The 23,679-nt window shown below is 37.7% G+C and overlaps 5 protein-coding genes across 5 annotated transcripts in view; 2 read left to right on the top strand and 3 right to left on the bottom strand.

The window, feature by feature from the left end:
* Positions 1-3,009: 3,009 nt before the first annotated feature.
* Positions 3,010-4,048, bottom strand: LOC6562049 (eukaryotic translation initiation factor 4E-binding protein). The gene is made up of 2 exons (XM_001989090.2): positions 3,714-4,048; positions 3,010-3,493 (listed from the first exon to the last, which is right to left on the bottom strand). The coding sequence occupies exons 1-2, from the start codon at positions 3,865-3,867 to the stop codon at positions 3,282-3,284; spliced, it is 366 nt and encodes a 121-aa protein (XP_001989126.1). The 5' UTR covers positions 3,868-4,048; the 3' UTR covers positions 3,010-3,281.
* Positions 4,049-5,662: 1,614 nt separating this feature from the next.
* Positions 5,663-8,054, bottom strand: LOC6562050 (eukaryotic translation initiation factor 4E-binding protein). The gene is made up of 2 exons (XM_001989091.2): positions 6,411-8,054; positions 5,663-6,204 (listed from the first exon to the last, which is right to left on the bottom strand). The coding sequence occupies exons 1-2, from the start codon at positions 6,562-6,564 to the stop codon at positions 5,993-5,995; spliced, it is 366 nt and encodes a 121-aa protein (XP_001989127.1). The 5' UTR covers positions 6,565-8,054; the 3' UTR covers positions 5,663-5,992.
* A 2,987-nt stretch (positions 8,055-11,041) lies between these two features.
* On the top strand, positions 11,042-14,017 carry LOC6562051 (ATP-dependent DNA helicase PIF1). The gene is made up of 2 exons (XM_001989092.3): positions 11,042-12,036; positions 12,351-14,017. The coding sequence occupies exons 1-2, from the start codon at positions 11,083-11,085 to the stop codon at positions 13,377-13,379; spliced, it is 1,983 nt and encodes a 660-aa protein (XP_001989128.1). The 5' UTR covers positions 11,042-11,082; the 3' UTR covers positions 13,380-14,017.
* Positions 14,018-14,299: 282 nt separating this feature from the next.
* LOC6562052 (NADH dehydrogenase [ubiquinone] 1 beta subcomplex subunit 10) lies at positions 14,300-15,862 on the bottom strand. The gene is made up of 4 exons (XM_001989093.2): positions 15,783-15,862; positions 15,592-15,693; positions 14,823-15,098; positions 14,300-14,540 (listed from the first exon to the last, which is right to left on the bottom strand). The coding sequence occupies exons 2-4, from the start codon at positions 15,671-15,673 to the stop codon at positions 14,416-14,418; spliced, it is 483 nt and encodes a 160-aa protein (XP_001989129.1). The 5' UTR covers positions 15,674-15,693; positions 15,783-15,862; the 3' UTR covers positions 14,300-14,415.
* A 1,921-nt stretch (positions 15,863-17,783) lies between these two features.
* LOC6562024 (mastermind-like protein 3) overlaps positions 17,784-23,679 on the top strand; it is a gene marked incomplete at its 3' end in the record, with an annotated part of 106,818 nt that continues 100,922 nt past the window's right edge. The window contains exon 1 of the mRNA XM_001989094.3: positions 17,784-18,964. Coding sequence (XP_001989130.3) covers positions 17,978-18,964 — 987 coding nt within the window. The remainder of the gene's footprint in view (positions 18,965-23,679) is intronic.

Raw genomic sequence — 23,679 nt, 5'->3', positions numbered from 1 at the left:
CCATACTTAAATGTTAGATGAACAAGTTTTGGAGAAACTGAAGAAACAATATGGTAAAATAATAAATAATATTAAAATCCCAATGGGCTGCATTTTTTGGCGCTGTGCTAAACCCGACAAATGATAACGAATTGCGAATTTGTTGTATTTTTTATATGAAATATATATATAAATATCTATATAGATGTATATGCTGCATATACATATAGATTGTCAACGTATCTGTATATGCTATGTGTTGTAGTTCTTAAGTGCTAACCTGCCACAATTGGTTCAACAACAACAAGAAAAACAAAAATTTTTGTAGTAGATTTTAGAGAAACAAATTGAATATATATATATATATGTATCTATTTGTATTTTGTGTCTAAAACAGCAACAACAACAACAAACAAAACTAATGTTCGTAAATATCAAAAATTAAAATAAAATGAAATGAAACAATAAGTAAAAGAAAATGTATATGTGTGTTGTGTGTGTGTGGTATATGAAGAAAATCGAAAACGAAAGGCGAATTGAAATGAAAAATTTGCTACATGCACGTAAAAAAATAAAAAATGTAACATGTGAGTTGGATTATATTTCTCACTTATTTTTTTATTTATTTTTTTTTTGGTCTCTGCTTTCAATGGAATCGTTCGCTCTTCTGCTGAGCTAGCTGAAACGCGAGAACCCAGTCAGTCAGTCAGTCAGTTTGGCAGTTAGGCAGTCAGGCAGGAAATATATGGAATATATATATAAAAGAGTGAAATCACGCGCCCTGCGCTGCTACACGAATGGTCCCAAAACACGAGATCAGCTCATGATACGTGGTCCAACACAAGGAATAATTTTCATCGCTTATTGCTTGGAAAACCATGGGAAGTGGTTTAAATGGTGTAACACTTGCATAACCCTGATGAGCTGTAATTTCGTTTATTATTTGTTATTAATTCTTAGTATACTGGCTGAAGTCAAGCTAAATTATTATTATTCACGAAGTAAATATACTTTGTTACGTGCATATTTTTGACGTAACTTCTTACGGTAATTGGAGTTGCTGCAAGCGAAAATCGCCTGATTGAAATAAACAACTAAAAGAAAACAGCATTAAGAGAGCTGAGAAGACTGCAATGGAAGAGCAGAGATAACATTAACATAACATTAACAGCTGAGTGTGCTTTCTCTCTCTATGTAAAATGCGCTTACAGCTTATTTTTGTAATTCGCCTGAAAGATAATCGAAATAATAACTGAAGAATTTCCCAATGGGACAATTGCTGAGAGTAGCTAAGCGAGAAAGATCCTTGCTTATGGCAAAATAGCCAAAATGAGTAAACTGTTAACCTTTAACATTGCGAATCCTCATCTCGATTCAAGCTGACTTATGCAATTTAAAATTAACTATTCCATATTATTTTATGTATGTATTTTATTATGCAGGTGGGGATCGGGCGCAGGCAATTTAGTTGTTGCTTTTCTCAGCTAAAACCTAAAAATGTAATGGGCGTCCTTTAATGTACACATTTGTTGTTACTTTCTGCTCTCCGCATGCGCGATGCGTTTAAACATATATTAAGCAAATTAGTCATAATGCAATAGCAAAGAAATACAGCGAAATAAAATCCGAGTAGAGAATGAGCTGTCTTTAACAATGTTTTCTTTTCTTAAGTATTAAGTAATCTAAAAAAAAATGATAAATGTGAGTAAGCCGAATAAGTCATACGAAGAGAACAAAGATGATTATTATGTTGCTTAGAACTTTCTATTGAATTAATTTTACACACAAAATGGCCTAAAAATACTTTGCTCTTGAAATATGATTCCTTTCAAAATGTCTCAAATAAGATCAAGGTCTGGCCTTGATTTTTAGCCAAGAAATAACATTTAAATGCCATGATTACCAGAAATGTTTGTATGTATATCTGCAGGGTATATTCTAGTTGGGCATTCACAGCTAAGAGATCTTTTGTTTGAGACAGCATTTTTTCATGAGCTTCGAGCGAAAATCGTGATACCAAATAGACATGTAGCAGTATTCTAGAGGTCAAAGTATGATAAAAATGAAAATATTTGTGATAATCGGTTAAGATTTGACAAAGTTTTAAATATATACCCGACCCTGAACAATGGTCAAATAATATATAACAGCAATAATATAACAACAACAATAATTATAAAATATTATTTGATAAAAATAGTGACATAATGAAATTACAATTCCAATAATGATATACAAATCCACAATTCAATTTAAATAGCGCGCACAAAAGTATGCTATAAATGTTGGATGGCGCTCAGCTGCTACCAGGGCTGCGAATTCAAATTAAGCAAACATGAACTTAACGTAAGTACGTATGTGTATTTACATGGTATCAATGTAACACACACAACATACATATTTTGCATACACATTACAATTGCGGCACTTTTGCTTGTACTTAATATTATGCGCAATATGCGAGGCGTTGCCTATTTTTTATTTATTTATTTTTTTTATTTGACTTGCAAGCCATGTGCCGGCTACAAATGCGTACTGCGAACCCGCTGCCGAGGGGGCGAGAATCGCGCTAACTGCGCAGTTGTTTCAAAAATCTATTTTTCACCGGCTGCTGTGTGCTTATACATGTATGTATGTGTCTGTTTGTGCTTGTGTGTGAATGTTTGCTTATATGTATGTATGTATATAGACAGAATGTGGGTTATGAGCAGAGCGAGTGCCACGCGCATAGTTTGAGAGTCCCACTAGACAGCCGCCATTCTTCTTCTTCTTTTTCTTCTTGTTGCTGTTCACTTTTTCTTTAAAATATCTCTCTTAAAACATTTGCCGGCCGGTATTTCCAGCAGTTCAAGAAACCCCCGCAAGAAAAAACTGCAAACAATCAAGGTGAATTGCCGGAATTGAACAAACATTTGTTATCGTATTTTTTTTTAAATTTTTTTAAATGTATTAATTGTTGAAGGTTAGTCAGTGTTCTTATTAGAACTATTTTCAACAAGTTCAACAGCTGATTAAATAAACACAAGGCCATTGGAATTTCAAGTATTATTTAAGGTTTATTGCAAAACTTTCTTATGAATTAAATATGATTAATGATAATTAGTAAAAAGTCAGTCAATATGACTGAAAACTAAACAATCGCCTCTAGACGGGAATTCAATATGATTAAGTAATGAGATAACTAACATTATATAAGATCAGTATTTAGATTGCGAAGGACTACAACTAGATTGATATGGCTAAATGAATCAAATGAGTTTTGGCAGTTGCTACTCGGAATTGGGAAAAGCTTCTTATCATTTTTAGAGCTCCAGTTGGAACTGCTCCTGATCTTCAATTTTAAGGGATGCTGTCGCCTTCTTAACCAGCTCTGCGGGCACTGGCACACACTTGCGGAAAGGGGTGCGGGGAGTGCCACGCATCAGACAACTGGGAATATTGCTGGGAGGCGTCTGGCTCAATGGGGAACCACGCAGGTTCTTCATGAAGTTGCGCTCATAGATCAACTTGGTGCCTGCAATTAAGATTATAAATTGAGTTATTAGTCTACAGGTTGTTGCATCAGAATTCAGAGTCCAACAGATGATAAGACAGACAGCTGTGCACGAGTCATACAAAAATTTTAATGAGTCATTCACAGGTGGCTGAGTCTAGACTCAGTCTGAGACTGTTATCACAAAAAAAACAAACAAATTTCTTGCCTGATTCACAATAACTAAATTAGTTGAACTTACCGCCAGGTGTCGTGGAGTAGATGGTGCCACCGGGTGTGGATGAGTAGACTTCGGGCATTTGAATGGGATCAGTGACGACAACCTTCTTCGTTTTGCACATGGCCAAGGGCAGAGCATGCGAGATTGCTTGACGAGCGGTGGGTGATGCAGACATCTTGATTGTGGAATTTTCCGTTAATTTGTAAGACAGTTGTAATATCGTAATCGAACGACTTTTGTTTATTGTTTGGGTGTAGTAAATTGCGTTTTCGATTATTGCTTGTTTTGTCTGTGGCTTATCAGCAGCTGTTGCTCCGTTTGTTTAACACGTTCTTCGACTGCTTGGCGAAGTTCAAGTGACATTCAAAGGCAATGGCCGGGAGTATTTATACTGCCTGTTCTGCTTCTTTCAATCGTAGCGCACGAAAACAAAACAAAGCTACACACACACACACACACACAAACTCAAACACGTACTCGTGCCAGTAGCAGCAGTGTCATTGCATAGCGTCCGCTCTCTCTCCCTTTCTTTGTTCGTTCTCTCGCCGTACTCTCACTGACTGTGTACGTCAGTTAGTACGTTCTCTCTCTCTCTTTGTTTTTCACACGTGGTGGTTGCGCGTGTATTTATTTGTTGCGCTTGTTTTTGTTTTATTTTTTTACAACATTAAACTACTCGATTTCGATTAAGTAGTAAAATTCTAGTGATCAGTTTGTAATAATAGGTTAATATCTTGAATACTTTGATTAACCGTTCTTATACTATATGTTGTTGACATGTTTTCTTTTTCATGAATGGAATGTGTTTTTGTTTTTGTTATTGTCGCCATTTATTGCTGCTTTTGTCTTATTTGTAGTTTTCTGTTGTTGAATTCTTGCATACAAATCAAAAGAGCATATTTTATTTTGGTCTTGTTGTGTTATTATTATTGTGCACATAAATGACGTTGGTTGTTTTTAGATATAAAGGTGTTTACAAAACAAAGAAACATAATAATAAACAATTAGTTATGCAATAAGTCCATAATCCTCACAAGAACCGGAAAATCTAGGCCACGGATTTTTGTAGATATATTTCTATACAAAAATAATTAGGTATTGATATATAAATGAGTTCGATAAAAAATTACAAATAAGAATAGCTATTTATTTGGGCATTGAATATTGTTTTTAGTAGGCATATTCCAATACTTAAGCACTGTTTTCATACGCATTTTATCTATGGATGCTGTTCAATTTTATTGGAAATAAGTGTTCTTATAGACCAATTTTATTCTCAGATACTAATGGAAAAAAAACCAAAAATAAATATTATGTGCCTAGTTTCTTGGAATAATCAGATCAATTTAAATAACTGCAAATAATAATTATAATCTTAAATACTAGAAGAATAATACAATAAAGTTTTAATACTTTTAGTCAAAATGAATCCAATGCATTTCTTGGAATAATCCGATCAATTACTTCAAATAATTTAAATAGACTTATTTTATTCTCAGATACTAAAGAGCTAATCCATTAAATTCAATGTCCAATGCATTTCTCGGCATAATCTGATCGATTTTAATTGCTGGAAATAATAATACTTAATGACTAATTTTAATCTAAGATACTAGAAGAGTGAGATCATAAAATGTTGGCTTGTGCAATTCTCGGAACAAATATTAAGATTGTATATATTAAGCAGCAAGTCTGCAGTTGTTTCTTCCTTCGAATGTGGTCATCATTTCGGAGAGAATATCTAAACTGCGCATTATTTTTTGAAAACGCATTTCTCTATTTCTCTTCGAACAACAAATGCCGGCCGGTATGCCAAGAAGTTCAACAAACCCCTAAATAAATATGTATATATATATTTATACAAATGGAATATTCCCGTCAAGGTAAAGTCGAAGTTTTATTTGATAATTCGGTTAGTCAGCGATTCAAGGTTGATCAATCAGCTGATAAAATAAACATAAACTCGTTGATTAAATTCAATAGTTAAAGTATTAATTACGATTTATTGCATGAGGAGGATTTGCTTAGGAACTACACATAAGTATATCAAATATATATTCAGTACTAAATATATCGAATATATATATGATAAGAACAAAATCAGTCAATATGACTCAAAACTGAACAAACTTAATAACTATATGGCATAAATATGAGCACTAACAATTTAAGATCAGTTATTAAGTGTCGGATGATAATACAACTATCATATGATGATATGGCTAATGATAATGATGAGTTTTGGCAGTTGCTGCTCGGAATTGGGAAGCTTATTTTTCTTCTTGTTTTCTTGGGTTTGACTAGAGCTCCAGTTGGAACTGTTCCTGATCCTCAATTTTAAGTGATGCTGGCGTCTTCTTCACCAGCTCTGTGGGCACTGGCACACACTTGCGGAAGGGGGTGCGGGGAGTGCCACGCATCAGACAGCTGGGAATATTGTTGGGAGGCGTCTGGCTCAATGGGGAACCACGCAGGTTCTTCATGAAGTTGCGCTCATAGATCAACTTGGTGCCTGCAATAAAGATTAGAAATTCAGTTCATTAGTCTATGAATGTTGCATCAGAATTCAGAGTACAACAGGTGATAAGACAGCTGTGCACGAGTATCTATTTAAATTTCAATGAATCAGAAAAACATGTGCGCTGTGTTGTCTCAGACTCTTATCAGAAAAAGTTTTCTCAGCTGATTCACAATAAGCGCAATATTTCATCAACTTACCGCCAGGTGTCGTGGAGTAGATGGTGCCACCGGGTGTGGATGAGTAGACTTCGGGCATTTGAATGGGATCAGTGACGACAACCTTCTTCGTTTTGCACATGGCCAAGGGCAGAACATGCGAGATTGCTTGACGAGCGGTGGGTGATGCAGACATCTTGATTATGAAGTTTTCCGTTAATTTGTAGGAATTGCACACACTTGTAAAATCGTAATCGAACGACTTTTTGTTTATTGTATTGCTTGAGCGGAATTGCGTTGTTCGCTTATCAGCTGCTGCTGCTGCTGTGGCTGCTGCTACGATTGTTAGCTGGTCGCTTTGCGAGTCCAATTGACACACAACCGAAATGGGGAGCAGTATTTATAGTGGCTGCTCTTCCTCTTGCTTCGGTTTAGCGTGCAAACAAAACATACAAGCACACACACACACACTCACACCCATGCCGCCCTATGCTCTCTCCTTGGCGCCGCTCTCGCTCTCTCTCTCTCACACTCACACACGATTTAGCCGTCTGCTGATGTCTTTTGTTTTTGCTTTGTTTTGTTTTCTACAAAAATTTCTGCGTAGTACAAGTAGACTGTGTTGTTGGTGTTGTTGTTATGCATATTGTAAATATATATTTGTGAATTTTTCTTCTATATCTTGCCATTGCAGCCCAGACGGTTCGAGTAAAGCAGCCTTGATCGCTTGGCGGCTGTTTTGTTGACCAGTTCTAATCGGTTTAGCTTTACTGCTTGGTAAACAAGCCTTATGTGGAAGGAGGCACAACCCGCAAAACAAGAAGCGGAAGAACAATATTGGGAGTATCGATAACGCGATGACATCGATTGCTGCATAATTGCATTGCATTGATGGATGATTCACACTCAACGTCGCTGCTCAACGAAATTTGTTTCTTTCTTACGTAATTAGCATAAAGACACGTTGCGCGACTAATTGGCTGACGTATGAGGCGAGCATATCAATTAAATGGAAAGACACGAGCCACCGACGGGGGCGCTGTTGACGCCACTTGACGATCAACGCATGTAAATACAAAGAATTTGGATTTTCGTGGGAAAAACGATTCGACGTAGTTTGCCATTTTGGCCATCGGCCATTGCCTGATCTTTTGGTGCGCTTGCAAGGATGCCACGTGTAGTAGCTTTAAGTGGGACATATTGTCACCCACTCAAAGCAGAATATGTATATATATATATATATATATATATATCTATAGCACAAGGTTAATCATACGAAAGCCACGTGCTCGATCAAATCCGGTCGGATCTGTGCGCACTTTCTTCGCTGCTGCTACTGCTGCTGGCCTCGAAGGTCTAAACATAAATAGCCCCTAGCAAAGCAGATACCGTGGAAAAGTTCATTTCTGTGTGTATGTTTTTTTTTGTGAATCACTCAGAATTGCACTTGTACAGTGGTATCTTCAGATTGTGCCAGTTTTCTACAAAAATAGATGAATCAATTACTATATTTGAAATGTGATGATTTCTAGAGAATAATAAATTAAATGTGTTATCTAAAATTATGAATTCAAAATTCGCAAGCATCTGTTGAGTATTGAAAATAGAATAAATATACATTTTATTTAATAATAATGAAATAAACACTTCAAAAATATATGTTCCAAAATAAAAAAATCCAATCGAAGCAACTTCTCAGTCAATTCTATATTCTGCCAGTGTCAATTTCTAAATAAATAAATAAATAGAATAAACAAAAGAGAGATACATTTTCTTTAATTATAAGAAGTGATAAATTTGCTTATCAAAAATATGTTCTACAAAATAAAAAGATCAAATCGAATCACCTTCTTCCTCAATTTTAATTTTTCTCACTGTAATTTTTCTATTTCAATATCTATGCCCCGTTAAGTGCTGACCTCGAAACTAAGGTGATAAACATAAGTAGCAATAAACGCATGACACACATACAAACACACACAGAGAGAGAAGAGAGTGAGAGAGTTTGAACGGGGGGTGGGGGTCAGAGAGAGCATAGAATACGCAGCATAATTGCCGTGTCATCCAGCACGTAGCCCAGAACATTGTAAATAGTACATTGACTGACCTACGTGCGGCTGTAAGAATAAACCAGATTTGTGCTGTGTCTCTTTCTTTCTACATATCTGTCTGTTATCAGACAACCCCTTGGATTGAGCAGGAAACCAGTTTTCGCTTCGTTTTTTTCTTCTTCTTTTTGTTTGTACCTGCGCAGTAGCTGTAAAACTAAGAAAATGCGTCTTGGGGAAAATAGTCGAAAATGGGCCACAGGTAGCGGGTGTTCCCCGTCCCCATTCCCTTGTCTACCCTCCCCAAAACATCATCATCATCATCTGCGGCTAGACAATTTAAAATGTGTTTTATTTTCGATTCATTTTATTTTTCGGCATGGCTGATGAAATTGCACAATTCGATTGCGGCAGCTCTTTTTAGGGTATATAATCTATATTTGCTTTTGTTTTTGTATTTTGAAATATTTCGGCATCTTAATTTAGCTATTTTGAATTCAGTGCGTAGTTAGTTGGATTTTAAGAATGAAGCGCTCATTAAATATAGATAGATAAATAAGAGTGCTACATCTCTTGATGGCAACACCCACTTTTTGTAACTGAGCCGCGCACAACGAATTTTTTATACACTTGAAATTATTATTATTATTTTTTTAAGAATTTCAAAGTTAATCATATTCCAAGTATTTCTTTATTTATGTTTTTGATTCGCATTTGTTTCATTGAACCACAATTTCTTGTTTATTTAAAAAATTCCCATATTCAGTGTATGTCACTCGAACTTATCAATTCGGATGATAATTTACTTAGCCTATTTATATTATACACATTTGTCACACTTCTTATATTTAATTGACAATAAATTGATAAGCTCTATATGCACAATTGCACCTCTATTCTAAAGAGATAATGGATTTTTTTCTTGAAAAATAATCTTCGTCAAATAGGCACATTTTTTTAATATTAATCATGTCTCTATTTAAAAAAAAAAAACTTTAAATTTATTAAAAATTCTGATTAGATGCCGAAGCGAATGTATATATTTTTCGATAATGATCTTGCAGGTAAAATAAAAAATAATAAGTTTTGGTACATCAGAGTATTTGAAATATTTATATACCTTCAATTAATAGGGTATATTAGACAACTTGCTTGATTCTGCGTCGATGTCGATGACCCACATACATATATATAAATTTATATATACATATATTAGGCGTATATTCGTAGAAACCTGAAAACATATGTATGTGATTTCAAATGACGCCGGCCCGAAATACTAAGCGCTGCTAAAACCAAAAACCAAAAATAATAAAAAATTCGAATCAGTTGACTTTGTTTATTCGAAAGATGAAAAACAAACATATTGCCAAAACGAAAATAATCAGCACAATAGAAATATTGTAAACAAAGGTGCCAAATTTAATGGACCCATAAATCAAAACATCAAAAAATAGAATGCAACTTTTAAATTTTGGACTGCTGCAATTTCCAATTTAATTTGTAAAGTAAATTATACGAATCTAAGCTTAGTGTCTCAGACTGCATGGCGCGTGGATTTTTCTTTGCTTTTTTTGTTTTTTTTTTTTTTGTCTAATTCAGTTGCAATTTGCCGAAATGGAATTCATAGTTCAAAACAAAGTTCAATAGCCAAAGCTGATAAGTTGTTGGTTTTTTATTTATTAAGCGTGCTTTCGAAAGTATTTCACAAAATTAGCATTTGTCTTTTCTCTCTCTCTCTCTCTTTCTCTCACTCTCTTTCTCTTTGTTTTGGCGGATTTCCATATCCATATATCAATAATGCATTTTTGGAGAAAGCAGAGCAAAAAGAAACTATGGAAATGATTTTTGTTGTTTTTTGTTTGTTTTTGTTATTTGTTGTTTTTGTATTGAACTTGAAAACCTTCGCGACGATCAATGAACTTTTCTCACTTTCAGAACATGAGAGTTCCATGAACTTTCCATCAGGCTAGCAAGTTTTATTGATCCACCGGGAATAATACTCACAGTCGATGACGATGTCTTGAATATATAGTTGTTCCGGTCTCTTTATTGTTAAAGCTTCTTTTTGCCGATCTCTTCTTGAGGCACTGCTTTATAAATTAAAAGATACATTTCAAACTCATTTCTTTTAATTTCTGAAATAAACTGATATAAATTAAAACACTCCTAAGCAAACACTTTAGAATCTTACAAATGATAAACTCGAAACTAAGAAATGAGAAATATAAGAACTTATTTAAGTCTAGCCCAAACAAACCCTTGAATATTTTACTTAAACAATAATCACAGCTGTTCTATAATTCTTCAATCTATTTATTAATTACGTCGTAGTATTTTGAGCATGACTATCAGCAAGACTTGATTACTTAACCTAATCAATCAGATAGTGAATTGTAATTGTAAAATGATAAGGAAGCAACTGATAACTGAAATGCTGAAATTTGAAATGAGACAATCGCGCGGCAAATTAGCGCCATCTGGCGTTACACGCGAGCAAACCCATGCAACTATCGATAAGCACAGCGTGACAATGAACGCTCATCGATCGCAGACAATGGCACAGAAATTATTTTTGGCGGGAGGTGTGTACACACTTCACCTACCAGCCCAGGGACTGGAAACAATTTTAAAAGAGTAAATTTCAAAGAAAACTAAATAATATAATGGATCTTAACGATGCCGTGCTAACGTGCGCGGTGAACATACACTGGACGAACACGGTGGGCATAACCGGGCGCAAACTATGCTACAAAACAGCAACGTTGCGACTGGTGCGCAACGATTTGCGTGAAATGTTTGTAGAAGTGACGCCCGAAAAGTTAAAACCCCTCAAATTCCGGCTAAAAGACATAATGGTGCACAAGAAATTCATGTCGGAGGGCAAGGCGACCTTCAACTTTAAATCCGAACACTGCGAAGTGTATTTATCCAATGCGCCGCCCGGCATTTTAATGCTCTTTCTGCGCACCATTTTCATCAAGATGAATGGGGGTAAAGATGCAACTGAATCCTCTCCTTTGGATGAGCTGGCCATGAAGAAGCGGGTGCGCGAACAGCTGATTTCGTCGCAACCCAGCACCTTTGAGGAGATCTCACCGGTGACAACAGCCGAAATGGTTTTGGCGCGCAAAAAAGCCGGTTTAATTCCGCGTGGCACCACCACCACCCCCTCGCCACAGGCGGCCAAAAAAAGACGCCTCACCGATGATGACAAAGCCAATGTGCCTGCGGCCAAGAAATTGTATCAGTCGTCACCACTCGCACAATCGGAGGATTCGGTGCGTCTCAGCCAGGAGCAGTTGGAGGTGCTGCGCGCCTGCACCGCCGGCAAAAATGTTTTCTTTACGGGATCTGCTGGCACCGGCAAAAGTTTTTTGCTGCGTAAAATTATCTCGGCGTTGCCGCCGGACGGCACTGTGGCCACCGCATCGACGGGCGTTGCTGCTTGCCTCATTGGCGGCACCACGTTGCATGCGTTTGCTGGTATTGGTGGCGGCGATGCCACCATGCAACGTTGCCTGCAGCTGGCGGCAAGGCCAATGTCCGCGCAGACGTGGCGCAAGTGCAAGCGGCTGATCATCGATGAGATCTCCATGGTGGATGGGCAGTATTTTGAGGTAAGTCTGGCATCTTTATTTAGGTGGTAGAGATTCTAGGCGTTTCAGCATTTCATGCCACAAATGTTGCACCTAAAACTACGCTCAGCAATCGTGTAAATATTTATTTTCTTAAACTTAAGAAATATTTTCGAAGCTTGTAGTTTTGTTTTTGATTTAATTTAATTGATTCTCCGCTTTTTGTATGTTTCTTGTGTCGACTTTAAATAAATAAATAAATCTCGAATTTTATTTTTAATTTAAATTCTAATTTTGTATTTTTTCTGTTGGCATTAAATAAATAATTAGTAAAATCTATAATTAATTTCCAACAGAAAATCGAGTCTGTGGCACGACACATACGGAGGAATGATCGTCCCTTTGGTGGCATTCAGCTGATCCTATGCGGCGACTTTCTGCAGCTGCCACCAGTTGTCAGAGGGGAGACGGGCGCCCAGCAGCGTTTCTGCTTCCAGTCGGGCGTCTGGGAGCAGTGCATCCAATGTGTCTACGAACTGAAACAGGTGCATCGTCAATCCGATCCGGAGTTTGTGAAGATACTCAATCATCTGAGGATTGGTCATGTCAACGAGAGCATCTCCACCCGATTGATGTCCACATCGAAGCAAAAGATCGAAGCAAATGGCATTTTGGCCACACAACTCTGTTCGCACACCAACGATGCCAATTCGATTAATGAATCCAAGCTGGAGAATCTGGGTGGGGATAAGGTGCTGTTTCGTGCCGAGGATTCGGATGCAGGGATGAGCAAGCAGCTGGATCAACAGGTGCAAGTACCGGCCCAACTCTATCTGAAGATCAATGCCCAGGTGATGCTGCTCAAGAACATCAACATAGCCAGTGGACTCGTCAATGGTGCTCGGGGCGTGGTGGTGCGCATCGAGAAGGGTCTGCCCGTTGTGCGTTTCAAGAACAATCAGGAGTACGTTTGTCGCCACGAGAAGTGGATCATTAAGACGGCAACGGGTGGTGTTCTCACACGTCGTCAGGTGCCGCTCAAACTGGCCTGGGCATTCTCCATCCATAAGAGTCAGGGATTGACGCTCGACTGTGTGGAGATGTCGCTGTCCAAGGTCTTTGAAGCTGGCCAGGCTTATGTCGCCTTGTCGCGTGCCAAATCCCTGCAATCGATTCGCATTCTGGACTTTGATGCCAAGCAGGTGTGGGCCAATCCTCAGGTGCTGCAGTTCTATAAGAATTTCCGGCGGCGTCTCATCGACACCACCATGATTCCGCTGGGACCCAAGAATAAGGACAATAAGAAGCCGGCGGATGCCACCAGCAGCGCCTTGGCCAAGCTCAAAAAGAGCCTGTTGAACAAACCGCTCGTCTCGATTAGTTAGTTAATCTATCCAACTAGCTTTAGTTTTAGCTAAAGGTCTTTTTAAGATAGGGTTTTTCATTGTAAGGCTGCCAATCTAGAACACTATCTCAATTTAAAGTCATTTTAAGCTAAATTAAATCTATTCACATTCTTATCAATCCAAGTTTTTTTGTTTCCTAACAAAATATAATATATATTTACTAATGAGCATATAAAATAAATATAAAACATAATTGCAATTTATCCTTTACTAAAAACTTAGTTAATCACTTACTAACTTTAATTTAATGTACTTTAGTTTAATGTTTGCTTAAGACAAGGCTTCTTATTTTGAGGCTGCCAAAATGGTGCTTTAAGTCTAAAACCCTGTCTTTATCTGAAGTCATTTAAAACTAAATCAAATCGGTTCACATTTTTAGCTTTTAGCCGTAAAACAATCCAATTTTTTTGTGTTCTAAATATAGCATTTATACAAATGAGATAACAATATAAATATAATATATAATTATAATTTAGCTAAATGCTTGCTTCAAGACAAGGCTTTTCAGTTTGAAGCTGCCAATGTGGTGCGTTAAAGTCTAAACCCCATTTATATTTACACCTAAGTCACATCTATTTACATTCTTAACTATTCCTAATAAAATATGATTTATAGCAATTGAGATGCCAACAAAGTTTAATTTAGCTTCAGCTTATTTGGAAAACTAAAATTTGCTTATAAAAGATCGTAATGTTCTATGCTTTGCTCCCTTATGCATATACCCTCTTCTATGTGTATATTCCCATATTAATCAGATTTTTATAGATATATATATATATGTATATATAGTATATCCACTGAAAGAAGCTAGAAAATACCCCCTTCAATTCTTACACTCATTTTCCAACTAGTTTCAACATTAAACTGCAAATCACTCAATAAAAAACAGCTTTTAGTTGTTAATTTTTCTACAGTTTGTGTATATTATGTAAATCCTCGTCGCGGAGACATTCAACATTGTGTTTGTGTTTGAACATTGGCATTGACAACAACAACATCAACAATCACAACAGCTTTAATGACCCAACTGCTCCTCCTTCATGCCGCTGCCAACGGGTCCATGACGACGCTCCCAGATCAGGCGATGTTTCTGCTTCATAAACGCTGTCTTCGCATTCGCATAGCCGCCCAAATCACCATCTGCAAAATTCGATATTCAATTATACAAATTATAAATAAATAATTAATATGTAAACTGCTTAGATATTTTGAAATTTGTATAGCCTTGCGGGCGGTAGAAATGGTTAAGGATTTTAAGTAGCTTCTCAGAGATTATGAAATTAATGTCTATAAACCTGATCAGGATCACAAACTTAATCTTTATAGATTTATAGGAATACAGGAATCTAAGAGTTGCTTGCAAGGCTATACAAATTACAATTGCAACATGCCACACGTTGCAGATGCGAGCAGCACACATACACTTGATGAACCAATTCTCGGTGGCCTTCTCGTACTGCTCCAGAAGTGGCTTGCACTTGATGATGTGATCGGGTGCCTCGTACAAAGTGCAATCCTCGAAGCGTTGCCGCAAAATGTTGACAATCTCGTTGTCCACCATCCGATCGCGCCGAAATTGCTGATCCGCCTCGAAGCGGCAGACGGCGTCGTCCGTGTAGCACTCGTCGATGGTTGGCACGCGACGGAAGCGCTGATGGTACCAGTTCGATTTCTGTTGATTCGGCTCCACAATCGTCTCTGCAAAACGTAAGAAAAACAAGTGAACGACTGCGTAATACTCTGTTACCAATACGTAAATGGCGATATACTAGTTTATCGATTATCGACTTGCATCAAATTTAAGAAATATCGCTTTTGGCAATTATGAAGGCAGGCTAATTAATCGATTCTTATCGATATGCGTTTGTCGATCTTGTCGATTGTTTACACTCCTAGTAAACGTAGCAGTCCAATCTCGAAACTTTGTTGGACGCATGACAGCATGAGGAACATGTCACTAAGCCAATATACTCTTTATAACTTCGGTAACAGTGTATAATAAACGGAAGAAGAAAAGACCATGTAAACAAAAACAAAGCCGCAATCAAATTTGAGGTTATGTCATTATGTAATTACAAACTAAGTTTCGACTGCAACACAAACAAAAACAATAAGCAATGCTTTCTTGACTGCTCGCTTCAACTGCTGCCATTTGTTATTATTTAGAGTTCTATTCTTTATTTAAACTTACCACGGAACCAGGTAATTGGGCCATCGATTGCATTTTGCACGGATTGTGCAAAACTGGCCATCGGACTGCGTGGCTCGGGCATGTTTATAGCTTCACGGCGTACTGAAACAACGTTGAAATTAGTAACAATTGCGCTGTTTATAATTGCACTTCATTAAATGCTATTTAATGTTGAAAAACTAAATTTTTACCCAAAATCAAACAGCTGATTGGTTTGCAAATGAGTTGCGCGCTTTGGCGCGAGTTGGCAGTCTGCCCAGTCTCAAATTTGCGCGCAACCAACTTCACATTGTGCGCTCGATAGTCGATTTTGCTCGCCGATTGTAACCGATTTCGATAAGTCGCAAGACACATGTTGCAAGAACTTAGAAACATGTGCCGCATTATGGCAACATGCAAGTGTTGCCAAGCAACACACAATTTTCGCAGCGAGGTGCGCTTTTAAAGTTTGAGCTTTAATTTTGAGATATCGAATTAATATACAAATTTCTTCAATACTCCGAACTTTACTTATAGTAATGCGCCTTAAAAGTTTCAAATATCGAATTAAAACACAAATTTCTTCCATATACACAAGCTTACTAGCAATCATTTAATTTTATTAAATGTAATTAAATAAATTAAATGAAGTGTATATTTATATTATATTTTAGCGCACTGATCTGCGTTTTTGTATCTCTCTCTCTCTTTCATTAATTTTTGCATTATTATTTGCTTTCTCGCACGCCGCCAAAAGTCACACAACGAGAGCACAGAGCGAGAGAGAGTAAGAGAGCTTTGGTGGTTGGCTGCTGCTGCCGCCAGAGTGAGAGAGAGAGAGGACCCGTTCGCCATTGTATCTGTAAGTTTTGAAAAGAGAAAATATGCAAACGTTTCATTCTCTTTTTAATTGCCGCCTCGCATGGACGTCGGCGTTGAAACAGTTTTGTGGCGGCTGTCAGAAAGCTCGCACGTGCGAACGCGTAACGGCAACTTCGCCTCAAACAAAAGAAGAAGCGACCCGAAACAAAAAAGAAATACAAATAAAAAAAGGCAACTAAAGAATAAGAAACCAAAACGAAAAAGCCAAGAAAAAAAAGCCGTGTATATTTGAGTGCAAGCATTCCGCGAGTGCGTCTAAGTGTGTGCGTGTGTGTGTGAGTGCGAGTGCGTATCTGTGTGTCGAAGAGGAGAGCAAAAAAAGTTCTAAATAAACAACGACAACAACAGAAAAAGCCAAATCGTTAAGAATGCAAAATTATTTGCAAGCACAACAACAACAAGCAGCAGCAGCAGTAGCAGCATATTAAAAGGCAACACACAAAATAAAAAAAGTAGCAAATAAATACATAGTTTATAAATAGTGCACAAACAACAAGGCAGAGTCGCATTTTTTAAAAGAATTGTCAGGCGGCGGCGGCGGCGTTGTCTGTGTGCGTATCTGTGTGTGTGTGTGAGCTTGGCTGTGTGTTTGTGTGCGTGTGCGAGTTAGTGTTTTGTGCGTTGTGTGTGTGTGTGCAGGCCGGCGCTCTGTCTGTGTATGTGTGTCTGCCGGCGGCCTTCGTCTGCCTGATCCGCCGTTAACGTCAGCGTCGACGTCAGCGTCTCTGTCGCTGTTTCTATCTCTATCTCTCCTTTGCATGCGTCGCGTCGCGTATCCGTCGCGTCTGTTAAAAGTTAAGAATACGAAATAAGTGCAAAAATTAATTTATTCGCCCAGCAAATTTAATAAGTGAGTGCAGAGCAACAACCACAACAACAACAGCAGCAACAACAAAGTCAAAGTGCGCACAAGTTTTTCAAAAGCTGTTAAATTTAGAAAAAAAGAGACAAATTTAAATATTGCTTGCTGCCTGCAACGGCGTCAGCTGCGACGCCAGCAGAGAGCGCGCAACACGCGCGCCATCAAAACACACACAGCAACAACAACAACAAAAGATAAAAAGCTCTCCGCAGCTGAGATAAAGATTGAGTGCGAAAGAGAGAAAGAGAACGAGAGCGCATCTCAACGCTGCCGTCGGCAAAAAATAAAATGAAATAAAAATAATGGGAATATGAAATGAATGTTAGCTGAAATATATAATATAATATATATATATATATACATATAAATAAATAATGCGAGTAACATACAAAAGTGCCAAAAAGAAAAAAGGAAAATCATAAAATAAATAATAATACAAAAGTAATTAATATAAATGTAATTTTCAACTGTTATCGATAAATAAATGCAGTGTGCTTTTCAGCTATCTGGATATAAAGATAAGTGACAGTCAGTAATGATGAGAGAGCAACGCGTGTTATCGATAAGCCAAGAAAAATCGATAACGTAACAATGAGCGAGTAGCAGCAACAGACAAATCGAACAGCAACAAAAAAGTGGAGCGCGTGTTATCGATAAACTATAATGACCGATTACGTGCCGCCGTTAATCAGCAGCGTGCTGAAAAAATACCAAACGAGTGCCACAAAAAGTCTGCAAGGACCCGCCGTGGCCCTAATCAAAAAGGAAATACCCAGCTCACCGGAACCCCACGAGCTGCATCATCATCTTCACCATCATCATCACCTGCACCAACACCACCACTCGCATGATGCAGCCACAGCAGCAGCAACGGCAGCTGCCACTGCTGCAACTGCCACAAACGGTGACCGTTCGCCCACACAATACGGCGCACCCCTGCCACCGGAACTATCGCAACCGATACTATCGCCACCGGATTCGGGTTGCGGGGACCTCTACGAGACACGGTTGGAGGGCAAAACAATTGGCTGTTTCTCGCTGGGGGGCGAGATGCGTTTGTGTTTGCCACAATTTTTGAATAATGTGCTAAATGATTTTACGCTCGAACAAATCAATCGCATCTTTGATGATCTGGGCATTTATTGTTCGCAGTGTACGCCCGATCAGCTGGTCGAGTTCAAGGCCGCCAAAATATTGCCATCGGATGTGAAGGCGAGCGGTCTGATAACACGCACCGATGCGGAACGCTTGTGTGCCGCATTGTTGCATCGCTCCGATCGGAACAGTTATGTGCCTGTGGAGAGTCTGGCAAAGGGTGCACTCAGTTTTCAGGTGTATCACAAATGCTTTGGCAAATGTGAGGGCATCTGTACGCCGGACATGTATTCGTATCAGAAACCGACGTGTATTCAGTGTCTGGAGTGCGATGGCTGGTTCTCGCCACAGAAATTTGTGGGGCATGTGCATCGCAAGTTCGAGAATCGCACCTGTCATTGGGGCTTCGATTCGCGCAATTGGCACGATTATCTTCATGTGGCGCTCGACGTGGAGAATCGGGAGAAATATCAACGCATCTTGGATCAGCTTAAGGAGGTCGAACTCAAGGAGATGCACAAGGCACAGTGCGAACTGGATCACAAGAAGCGAAAGGTGAGCGACACATTGATTTCCTCTATTTAAAGTTAATAAAATTTAAATAACAAAAAAATTATAAGAAATATTTATAAGATTTATCGATAAGTGCAATATTAGAACTGGGAAGGTATACAATATAGTTTAAATTATATACAAAATAAAGTTGAATATTAATTTTTAATTCAAAACCAATAAGAAATATTTATAAGATCAGAATTAGAAATATTCGGTCGACACAAATGCAATACTTGAACAATATTTTCTAGTTGAGCAAATGCTGTTTGTTTCTTTTTACATGCTAGCGAGTTGCTATTAACTAAACGACATGCAATTTTGAGAACATTAAGTTCGGCATGTTCATAATTTGTGCAACACATCATAAATATTAATTAATATAATGTGAAATTTAACTTATTTTGTGCTTGTTGTGATTAGAGTTGTATTAACACGTTTAAAATAAGTTCGGTACGCTTATTAAGCATATCCATAAATAAATTCAAAGATATTTTACAATTTTGTAATTAAGCTTTTTGGTTTTGGATTCTGTTAAGCTTTCTGGCTCCGGTTGGCAACCAGCTGTTTTTTTCTTCTAATTATGCCCTCAAACTTCAACTGGCTACTGCCAATCGGAATCGGAATTGGAATCGGATTTAAAAGCGCCGTCGGCATCTTCTCACACCTTTGGCTACTGCAGCGCCCACTGGCGGCGTTTGAGGCGGCGCCATATTTGGTTATCGATGCTGTTGTTGTTATTGTTCTTGCTATTTTTATTGTTGTTGTATTCTCATTCACATTTCGCATACGCATTCAATTCGATCTTCTTTAACGACATTTCGTCGCTCGTCGCTTGCGCGCCCCATAAAAAAAATACAAAAAGGCAAGTGGCCAACAAGGCAGACAGAGATAGACATATACATATGTGTAATATTGGCGCAGTCATAAAAAATGCGCAGCAGCAGACAAACAAAATTAAAAATCATATTATGTATGTTAGTATTAAAAAATATTAATTTTATTTTAAATATATGTATATATATATATATTTTTTTTTTCTATATGTATTTTTTCATTTGAATGCTTGTGTCTTATTCCGCAACTCGCTGCGTCCAAAAAAAAAACAGCAACAAGAACGAATTTTACCGTTGATCCGGCTGCATTCGTTTTTTGTGTGTGTTTATTTATTTAAACTACTTAAATTTTGTGCTTAAACAGCGCACTCGATTTGTCTTTTAATAAATACCAGAGGTGTTTTTTTTTTTTGGATTGGGCCTAAAGCAATTTTTTTTTGTGCGCTGCCAGCGCGTCTGCCGTGGCCATGGCCAACGACGACTGCAACGGTGAACGGCGAGCAGCGGACTGCGCTGCGACGACAACTTGTCTCTGCTGACGTCTGTTTGCTGGCAAACAGCAAGACAACAACAAGAAAAAGAACGAGCACAATGACGAACGAGCGTTGATTATTTTTAGTCGATGCGTGACAATTGCGAAGCTGCCAATTCGTGTGAGCCACATTCATTCACTAATTCGATCAAAGTATCGATAAAAAGCGTAGCATAGAAACCCAAGTACTTATTAACTAATTGCTACAGTAATTTGATATATCGATAGGTGCTTAATATTTGCTTCGTATTCCGATCAATAGGTTTTCTTTTGTGCTTTTGCAATAAAAGAATGAAATTTAATATAAAATTAAAAAAAGGAGTTTGTACAAGATTTATCGATAAATGCAAAAAAAGAAAGAGAAAGGGTTAAATATAGTACAAACTTAATTAAAAATAAATTGTTATTGTTGATTTTATTTATTGTCGTTTATCTAATTACATCAAATAATTACAAATTGTTAATTATTTAAATTGTGACACGCATTCCCCCCTCATAAACTTAGTGCGTGCCAATTTTTTTTGTTTTACTCACTCTACTCGATGCTCTTGTTGTGCTTTTTGTGCTTGTCATTGTGCTGCTGCGTGGTGTTCGATTGCGCCTGTGGCAGCATCAGCTTTTCAATTTTGCAGAAAAAAAAACTCCGCACCAGCTTCAATGTTAAAATATTCAACAAATATGTAATAATAGTAAGACAAAAGGGCAGGGGGTGGGGGAATTGGGAATTGAATGAGGAAGGGATAGGTGGGCTTAACGGGGAGCAAGGGCAAAAATAAATCGCAAACCGGTTAATGTCTGTCTGCTGTCTGCCTGCTTGTTGTGTACTTTGGTCATGGCTCCTCTCTCTTGCTGCCTCTCCTCATTGTCTTCGTCTCTCTTCCTCTTTCTCTCCATCTTTCACTTGGGCCGCCGCTGCGCAGTCGCAAAATCAACTGCCAGCGGCGCTCGTTGAGCAAAAAAGGAACACACAAAGATTATTGTATGTATGTGTGTATAAAACAATAACAAGCAGAAACAGCAGCAGCAGCAGCGACGGCGGCAGCGGCAGTTAGCAGACAGCAAGCTTGCGAGAGAGGGACGAGAAGCTAAAGAGAGCGCCCCACACGGGCGCAGCATGCAAACAAACTTGCTTTGAAATGCCAATGAACGTGATAGACGAAGACAGCAGCAACAAAAACAATAAGTGTAGTCCGCTCTAGTCAGATATGCTGGCGAAAGCATACCCTGTAGAAAAATTTAGATAAAATATATATATGAAAATGCATTGTACATATATATTAAAATGAACATTAAATTTTGAAATTTTCTAATGGTATTTTATGTGTGCGCAGCTGACTTCCTCTCGTTGTGCTACCCTTTTACACAATTTTTAAATGGGTATCACATATAAGAATAACGATGCCTGCTGACGTTGTCACGAGGCGCGCCGACTTTGACTGAGCAGTCGGCAGACCTTTTGTCTATATACTTTGTTCTTGTTGTATTTTCTTTTGGTGCCTTTGCCCTTCGAAGAGTTGTCGCTTGTCATTTTTTTTTGTTTTTTGCTGTAGTATTTTGTGCTGTGTCGGCGCCTATGTGTGACTAATCAAGTTGGCAGCCCTCGCAATCGCCTGTTGACTTTCTGTTTTTTTCACTTTTGCTGCATCTATCTCGCTCTCTCCGCTGATCGCTTACATAACTCAAAACCAAAGCATTTTTTTCGCATTTTGTTTTCCATTAAGAATCTCGCAATAAGTCGCAAAAGCGAAAATTTTGCTTAGGGAATTTCATGTTTCGGTTTTTGAAACACGAAATCGAAAAACGCAAAACAAAAACTGTTTCAACTGGTTTTTTTGCTTATCGCTCGTAAAATTACCAAAAACTAAAAAAAATTTCTACACGAAGCTTTAATCTTTACGGATGCTTTAAATGTATGTTTTTTTGTTTTTGTTGTTGTAGTTAGTTTTGCTTGCTTTTTGTTTGTCAGTCAGTCAGTCAGTCAGTTAGTGATCATCATCATGTTTTTCTGGTTGTATGCATGAAATTACAAATCTGAAACTTAACGCATAGCACGTCCAATATATACATACAATAACCCAAAGACCAAAACTTGGTTGTTGTAATCCATTTGGACATTTATTCGCTTATATCTTATCTCCCTTTTGTTAAAGGCTGATACCTTAGCGCAAAGTTTCGCAGTGACCACGTTTCGTATTGCCAAAAAAAGTAATAAAAAAATAATGTTGATTAAAATAATAATAAAAAAGTTTTAATAACAATACTAATACTATGAAAACAATGAAGAGCGCAAAATTAAAACGCATTTAGTCAGGGTTACGTCTAATCAAAAAACGTTTCACTAAAAAGCTTAGAAATCTTCATGAAAAAGAGTTTTTCAGACAGACACGTGATTCTCTCTCACTCTCACTCTCCCTTTCCCTCTCTCCCTCTGTCTCCTGCTGATTTTCACTGGCATTATCTAGTAATTTATTTGGTATTTGATTTGATTAGTTGTTCAGATTTTGTGATCAGCTAATTGAATTGTCATGGACTTTAAGAAATTATAATTCTTGAGATTAAAGGAAATTTTTCAAAAGAGCTCATGTGACTAAATATTAATAATCTATGATTTCTATTTTGGTTTTTTAAGCAAATTTACTGATTGAAGTAGTAAAGATGCTTCTTCTAAGTTTAAAAATTGCGCCCTCTAAAGAGCTGTTGGGCATTTATTAGTGCTCGTTCCAAAGGCTACTGTTCTACATATTTATAACTATATAATATATGCATATACATGTATGTGTTGTATGCATATGATTATTAACCCCAGGGATTTGCTTCGCTGAGCTTGTTGTGTTGGCAGAGCTGACAGTTGGCGATGTGATAAGCGCGATAAGCAACAGCATGAAAGAGAAAAAGAGAAAAGAGAGCGAATGGTTCTCTATTTCTTTCTTGTTTTTTTTTTACTCACTCAGTCGCTGATCTAGTCTAAAGCCCGCTGGGTAGTCTCGAGACCTCCTTGCATCATCATCAGCAACATGATCATCATCATGTCATGTGATGTTCGTTTTTTAGTTTGTTTATGATAAAACTTAAAAGTTGAGACAGACGGCATCATCTAAAAGGCAAAGTCGCATTCGCAGTCGCCAGTCGCAGTCGCCAGTCGCAGTCGCCAGTCGCAGTCGCCAGTCGCAGTTTCAGTCAGTGAGGTGCGGCCGTTTCTAGGCTTGGGCTTGAAGTACAACTATCAGTTCTAAGTACTTGTTACACTACGAAAAAATAGCTCGCTAAAATGAAGAATATATTATTTTAAACAGATTACTAAACCTGCATGTACAATATATTTTTTCATAAAGTCAGATCAGAAAATTCAA

The sequence above is a fragment of the Drosophila grimshawi genome, unplaced genomic scaffold (assembly GCF_018153295.1).
Source record: "Drosophila grimshawi isolate 15287-2541.00 unplaced genomic scaffold, ASM1815329v1 contig_1377, whole genome shotgun sequence".
In the NCBI taxonomy this organism is placed as follows: domain Eukaryota; kingdom Metazoa; phylum Arthropoda; class Insecta; order Diptera; family Drosophilidae; genus Drosophila; species Drosophila grimshawi.
The sequence above is the reverse complement of the archived record's forward strand: the minus strand, read 5'-3'. Positions and strand labels throughout refer to the sequence as shown.